Source organism: Mus pahari, chromosome 16 (assembly GCF_900095145.1).
Source record: "Mus pahari chromosome 16, PAHARI_EIJ_v1.1, whole genome shotgun sequence".
In the NCBI taxonomy this organism is placed as follows: Eukaryota; Metazoa; Chordata; class Mammalia; order Rodentia; family Muridae; genus Mus; species Mus pahari.
The window spans coordinates 57,852,557-57,860,188 of NC_034605.1; the positions used below are offsets into that span (position 1 = coordinate 57,852,557).

Genomic DNA, 7,632 nt, shown 5'->3' on the forward strand with positions numbered 1-7,632 from the left:
TTTCTGAGTTCGAGGCCAGCCTGGTCTACAAAGTGAGTTCCAGGTCAGACAGGGCTATACAGAGAAACCCTGTCTCGAAAAACCAAAAAAAAAAAAAGAAGGTTTAGAGCTGGAGAGATGGCTCAGTGATTAAGAGCACCGACTGCTCTTCCAGAGGTTCTGAGTTCAATTCTCAGCAACCACATGGTGACTCACAGTCATCTGTAATAGGATCTGATGCCCTCTTCTGGTGTGTGTCTGAAGACAGCTGCAGTGTACCCATATAAATAAAATAAAAATTAAATTTAATATATGAGCTATATGAGATTTCTTAGCACTGATGCAAAGCCCAGCAATGACACTGCAGTTGCACAAAGTGGTGAGTCGAGTTCCATGTTGCTAAATCCGTGGCAAAAACGCTCCCACTCCTTCCCCCTCCTCTCCCTCCATCTGTCTCCCCACCCCCACCCCCACCCATGTGTATGTCTGTCAGTCCCAGAAGAAGGAGAGCACTTAGTACCTCAGCATTAAGGGACACATGGTCCATTTTGTGAGCAGGGAACAGGATAGAGATGAGTAGAGTTTTGTCTCAGAGCTGGGCTGAGTGGTAGAAAGCTCACCTGACATTTCCAGGACCCTAGGTGTTCGGAGGTAGGGTATCAGCTGGTCTAACCATCTTGACTTGGTCACATCTGATGAAAAAAGAGAAAAGTAAAGATGAAGTTATTCAGATGCACCTAAAACCGAAAGCCTCACAGCTGGGTATGGTTCTTGGTTTGGTCAGCTTCCTACACTCTTCCTGTTCAGTAGGACTCCACAGAGCAGCGAGGTTTGCTATAGCAAGAGATTTCCTAGGCTCTACTAGCTCTCAGCAATGCAGACCTATGCTTGTGGAGAGCCAGCTATATACACTAATCTGAAAGTTACCATCCAAAAGTGAGGGATCAGATTGCTGCTTTCACACTCTGCAATTACTTAAAATGGTTGCTATACCCAGATGGTGCCCCATACCTTTAATCCCACACTCAGGCATAAGCAGGTGGATATCTGTGAGTTCAAGGCTAGCCTGGTCTACATAGCAAGTTCCAGGGCTACATAATAGGCTGGGAAATTGGCCCAACAGTTAAAAGCACTGGTTTCTCTTGCAAAGTACCCAGGTTCCATTTCCAGAACCCACTTGGCAATTCATAACTGTAACTCCGTTTCCCTGGGATCCAATACCTTCTATATAATGGCCTCCATGGTGCACACACATGCATGCAAGCAAAATATTCATATACGTGTGTAGGCTTAGATTTTTTTTTTTTGAAAACCTACTTTAATGAAGGTTCTTGGATGCTTAAACCTCCTTTCTAACCCAGCAATGAAAGGTAAGGGAGAGAGATGGTTTCTAGGACAAGGGGGACATGGACCTGTTTAGAAGTAGTTCTTTGGGGCGATTCCAATCTTCATTGTCAGGATTTCAGCAGTCCAGTCCAAAACATCAAACACAAATCAGTAGCAGTGGCTAAATCAATTAGAAATCACAAGAATCCTCATAAGTGTCAGGAAGCAGCCAGAATACCACGAGAAGTTCATTTTTCTCTACAAAGTTGTGACAAGTGAGGATCAGTGAAGACCAGCAGAGCATTGCAGTGCAAGTCAAGCACGAGCACCATTCACTGTCTGTTGGGTTATACTTATACTCTGCAAATATCACGCATCCTTTCAAGTGTCTGCCTCAGCAAAACATCCTCTCAATAGACAGCTTCCAGAAAAACACCACATGACACAACTGAGTCTCCAAAGAAACCTGAAATTTCCCCTTCACGCATGAATAAGTAATTTTTAACTCAAGTGTTCAACTGCTTCATAAGGAATGCAAACTCGTGTCTTAGGTGTGTACTATCCTTGTCTAAAACCTATCTCGCCTCTAATGCTTAAGTCTACATTAAAACTTTTTTTTTTTTTTTAAGATTTATTTATTTATTATATGTAAGTACACTGTTGCTGTCTTCAGATAATCCAGAAGAGGGCATCAGATTTTGTTACAGATGGTTGTGAGCCACCATGTGATTGCTGGGATTTGAACTCCAGACCTTTGGAAGAACAGTCGGGTGTTCTTACCCACTGAGCCATCTCACCAGCCCCTACATTACAACTCTTATTGATGTCATTGTTAGTTCAGACAGGAACTCATTATATAGCCCTGTACAGCCTGGAACTTAACTATGTAGACTAGACTGGCCTTGAACTCAGATACACCTGGCTCTGTCACTTGAGTGTTGTTATTTAAAGTGAACATCTCTACATCCTGCTTTAACACAGTTTCATAGTCCCCAGATACACTTTTTTCTAAAAATTACAGTGCATGATGTTTTGGGTCTATCATTATACCTACGAAGGCAGAAGGATCATTTGAGGCAGGAATTCATGGGCAGCATGGGCTACAACCTCATCTCATATAACAACAGTATGATTAGGTAAAGAATATCTCCCTGCTGGGTGTGGTGGCGCACGCCTTTAATCCCAGCTCTTGGGAGGCAGAGGCAGGCGGATCTCTGAGTTTGAGGCCAGCCTGGTCTACAGAGTGAGTTCCAGGTCAGACAGGGCTATGAGTCATGGCGCAGTGGAACTGAAGGGCAGATCTGCACATGTGTTAGTATGGAGCCCATTACATGAGTCATGGCGCAGTGGAACTGAAGGGCGGATCTGCACATGTGTTAGTATGGAGCCCTTTACATGAGTCATGGCGCAGTGGAACTGAAGGGCAGATCTGCATATGTGTTAGTATGGAGTCCATTACTTGGTATCTATGATAGATCAGAGACAGTGCTGTTGAGATCACGTCTGTCAACCTGCATGATTTCTTTTCCCTCTATAGTGGAACACATGATCCAGAAGAACCAGTGTCTCTTCACTAGCACCCAGTGTAAGGTTTGCTGCGCCATGCTGATTTCTGAGTCTCAGAAGCTAGCACATTACCAGGTAGGCAATTTCTACTGAATTCGTGCTTTTACCTTCCGGGTCCAGCACCAAGGCCTTGCTGCTTCTGCCTTGCACAGTAAAAGCTCCTTCTTGCACAGCTACCAGATGTTTCCTTCATACATGTTTGCTAAGACTTGAAATTGACTTAGTTTCTGTGACTCTCATCTTTCCCATGCAAGACAGGATCATTATATGCAGATCTTGCAGTACAACTTGATGCAGTAGGAAGTATAAGGTTAGGCTTTACCTAGACCTGAATTTGAAGCCAACTCTGTTACTCATTGTAGGCAAGAAATTTCACCATACTTGGCCTTACTTCATCTTGTACAAAATAACAGTATTTTCATAGATTGTTGGAAGCTAAATTTAATAGTATGTAAAGGGCCTAGCACATGGTAGGGACTCAGTAAATGAAGTTTTATTCCCCCATTTTCTCTTCCTTATAAGTTTTTGTGAGGATAAGTCAGGCAAGAATCTGGTATGGCCTGATTGTCTTCTCTATGAAACGACGTTTGGCTATCTTGATCTTTCTGCTGGGTTCTTGCAGAGCAAAAAGCATGCCAACAAAGTGAAGAGATACCTAGCAATCCATGGAATGGAGCCACTAAAGGGGGACGTGAAGAGGCTGGACTCAGATCAGGTAACACAGCTGCCTTGGTGACACTGCTTGCTTCCCGAGCAGGTTGGTGTGGTGTGAGCATGGGCGTTGATTCAGACTGACTTGGCCGCAAATCCCAGTGTTGGTATCTAACTTGGGCAAGCCTTATAACTCTTAAGCCTTGATTTCTTCTTCTGTTAAAGACCAAGCATACTTCCAAGCACGGTGGTGTGCACATGTAAGCAGAGCACTTGGAAGTGGAGACAGGAGGACCAGCAGTGTGAGGTTACCTTTGGCTGCATAGCAAGTTTGAAGCCAGCCTGGGCTACGTGAGAGACTGTCTCAAGACAAAAAACAAACAAACAAAAAGTATAGCTACCTTTCAGGATTTTTCCTAAGTTGAGAAAAGACTTATAAAACAGCGCCAGACCCAAAATCTGTCATGTAGCAACAGTTCAGTGAATGGAACATTGTTAGGCTCTGCCCTTACCACCCAGAGGGTTATCGGAGTGGACAAAGTAAAGGGACACCGCTGTTTTTGAGCTGTGGAGAAAAACAAAAGTTCAGCATTTACCTGACATATGAGGAAAATAAGTGCCTTCTGGAACACCGCAGTACACTTACTTTATCTTAGAATTGCTGTAAGAATTACAGAGAAGCCAGTCCCAGTTCCTGAGTGTGCTGTGCCTTTCAGAGTGTGGGCATTGTGCACAGCATGGTGAGAAAGTTAGGGGGCAAGGCTCCTTAACTTACTGGATAGGAGACCTTGAACAAGCCACTTTACCTCTTGAAAAGTCACTCATAGCTTACTCATGTTGTGAGGTAAAACTTCAGTACACAGTAAATGGTCAGTAACTATGAGGCTACTCTCCAGACTGCTGGCTCCTGTTACAGTGGCCAGTGGTTTAAAGGGGCCTTGCATGTCCCTTTCAGAAATCACCTCACGGTTGCCCTTATGGTTTGCCCCCAGGGGCGTGGTCATCTCACCTTTCTGCTTCAGTTCTTAGATGACTGAGTAGCTCAGGCGAGATCCCAGCACCTCCCACCAGCTAGGAGTCGGCAAGCCCCAACCATCTGCAGGGTGAAGAATGCTGAGAAATGGTGAAGAAACACCTTGTTCAGCGGACATTCTTTCTCAGGAAGATTGAAATACACTTTCTAGCATAACTATAGTAACAAGTGGAACCCACTGACGTGTTTGTTCTAAGAGCCTTAGGTATCTACTGTGTGCTAGACACAGAGGGGTACAAGGGCAGGAAACAATGGGTCAAGTTGTCCACGTCCAGTATTGCACTTAAGATCACATAAAAGGCTCCTCAGCTGTAATGCTGTCCGTCAGGGTCACAAAGACAGTAATAGAAGTCTGATACACTCTGGGAACATGGGTGAGGAACTGGCTTAACTCTTCCTGGATACGCACAGCAGGGGCCTTGGTGATTGTTTACCAATGTTTTTAAGGTAAAAGTCACTGAATGGCTGATAGCAGACCTAATTAATGCCAGGCAGGAATAAGGAGGAACATTCTAGACAGTAGGAATAACCCAAGCAGATTGAGAAAGTGACAGAATAAAATGGGAGCCTGACATGAAATAGCTGGAGAAGACTCTGTCAAAGTATGTTGGAGTTATGTTGCGGGTAACATGTGAAGGGGGTCTTAAATGTCCACCAGCCAATGGGCAGTGGGGAACCATTGGAGGTTTTCTGGATGGGCACTGGCATGATCAGACCTGTGTTCTCTCTCCCAACCAGAAGAGCAGCAGAAGCAAAGACAAGAACCACTGCTGCCCCATCTGTAACATGACCTTTTCTTCCCCTGCTGTGGCACAGTCGCACTACCTGGGGAAGACCCACGCAAAGAGCCTAAAGCTGAAGCAGCAGTCCACTAAGGGGGCAGGTACTGCGCTTCCTGAGTAGTGCTTGGGGACCTCCCCTCCCATCCTCAGGGCACCATTGCCAGGTGCTTCCAGAATGCTCACTGGAGCCTCAGAATGCAGACTGGGACTCAGAGCTTTCAGGCTTTTGAGAGCCCTAAAAAATCCAAGTATGAGTTGGATATGTAAGTCAGTTGGTGGAGTACTTCCCTCGTGTGCACGGAGAATCCTTCCCTAGGTTTCATCCTCAGCCTTGCATAAGGCAGATGTGGTGCACACCTTCAGTCTTGGCACTCACACCGTGGAGGCAGCTGCCATATGGAGTTTGAGCAACGTGGATTAGAGCCTGTCTAAAATACATACATACCATAATAGACCCTGCTTTACTGAGATTGGGCCTCAGATGTGGTTCACTTTACTTCCTTTTGTGTGATTCTACCAATTGTTACATAGAAGCTTCTCAGCCTATAATTACTGTCCTGAGCAGTAATTGTAACTCAGGAGGGCCAAGGGCCTGATGCATACTGTGAGCATTCTGCCACCTGCCTCCCTCTTACTCCTTCCCTCCCACCTGCTCTTATTGCTGAGAGTTGCCAGTTGACAGCTAAATCCTCATCCTCCTGGACTCAGGTTATACCCTGCTCACTTTGACCTGCAGAGGCTGCCTGTTCTAAATGCAGGCTTGCCTTCAAAGCAGGACACTCTGGCAAGCTGTTTGCAGCTACTGTGAATCCACTCCCCAGCACTGACCACAGTCAGCCTTCTTTGTTCTCTCAGCGTTGGCACAGCCGTCACTTTCATCCTGTTAACCCTGAATCCTGAGGTTTTTAACCTAGGCTAGCTGCAGTTAGTCATGAGTGGGAGGCCTTTGATTTCTGTTTCACTGGTGTACGTGTGTGTGCGTGTGTGTATTATTCTCTAGTTTGGACCAAGACCACACTATTAATAGAACTTTTGATCCTTTTTTTTATTTCATCATTGAAACAAGAGTGTTTTAGAAGGTTTTGAAGATAATGATGGAAAATTCTACTCATAGTTGTACTCTCTTATACCCAAACGTAGTTTTCATGGTCTGAAAGAGTAGAATATAGACTTAGAGTCAGAGCAGCACAGACTTAAGTCAGGCACTTTTCTTTACCATTTGTGCCTGTACCTCTGCACCTGTAAAGTGTCAGTGCCACCTGCTTTGGAGCTTGTGAAGATAATTATGGCTGTCCTGGCACACACTGCCATTCCCAGCATGGAAAGTGGAGGCAAGGAAGGTTGGGAGTTCAGTGCCACTTTGGCTGCCAGTTTGAGACCAGCCTGGCCTATATGACACCCAAAAACATAAGAGGCAAACACCCCTCACTCTCAAAAAATGCCTAGGGTACAGCAGATAGTCACTGAACAACAGCTGTCATTATTGTTGTCGCCATTAAAAAGCCAGTGCATGGAGCCTCTCATAAAATGCAATCATTAATCAGGAAGCCACCCTTGCAACCTTACTAATGCTGCGGCCCTTTACCGCAGTTAATGTATTAAACAGGCCCTCAAGTTGTAGTGACCCCAGCTGTGAAATTAGTTCTGTTGCTACTTCATAACTGTAATTTTGCTGCTGTTATGAATGAAAATGTGAATATCTATGTTTTCCGATGGACTTAGATAACCATTGTGAAAGGGTCATTCAGTCCCAAATGGGTCATGGCCCACAAGTTGAGAACCCCTGATCTAGAGCCTGCCATTGACCTTGATCATGGTTGACCTGTTGACGATGAATAGCATTGATTGATTCTGTCTAAGGTGAGAACCTGTAAACAATAGTGCACGACATGTGAGCATTAGACCAAGGGAAATGATCTTAGCTGAGTTTCTAATGCCACGGACTTACCTTCCCACAGTGGGAAAATTTGGTGGAACATGTCTTCTCCTAATACTTATTTCTGTTCTAAACAGTAAGTTATCTTCCATGTTCACATCTAGCCATTGCCACATGGAACTTTGTGTTACAATTAGTGCATCATTCTGCTATGACTTTTCATTTAGCCTTATAGTTTAAAAATATATCCACATTGTTCATGGGTTTACTGTAACTCCAGTCCTGAAACTGAGCATTTGTGTGCTATACAAGAGAGACAAACATGCTGTAGAAAATACAGAGAAGGCTGGGTGGTGGTGGCGCACGCCTTTAATCCCAGCACTTGGGAGGCAGAGGCAGGCGGATTTCTGAGTTTGAGG

At 44.9% G+C, this 7,632-nt stretch overlaps 1 protein-coding gene across 2 annotated transcripts in view; it reads left to right on the forward strand.

Moving 5' to 3' along the window:
- Znf346 (zinc finger protein 346) overlaps positions 1-7,632 on the forward strand; it is a 27,878-nt gene that overhangs the window by 5,356 nt on the left and 14,890 nt on the right. For both annotated transcript variants that reach the window (XM_021215526.1, XM_029547594.1), the window contains exons 2-4: positions 2,843-2,946; positions 3,494-3,586; positions 5,294-5,438. In XM_021215526.1, the coding sequence (XP_021071185.1) occupies positions 2,843-2,946; positions 3,494-3,586; positions 5,294-5,438 (342 nt within the window). The remainder of the gene's footprint in view (positions 1-2,842; positions 2,947-3,493; positions 3,587-5,293; positions 5,439-7,632) is intronic.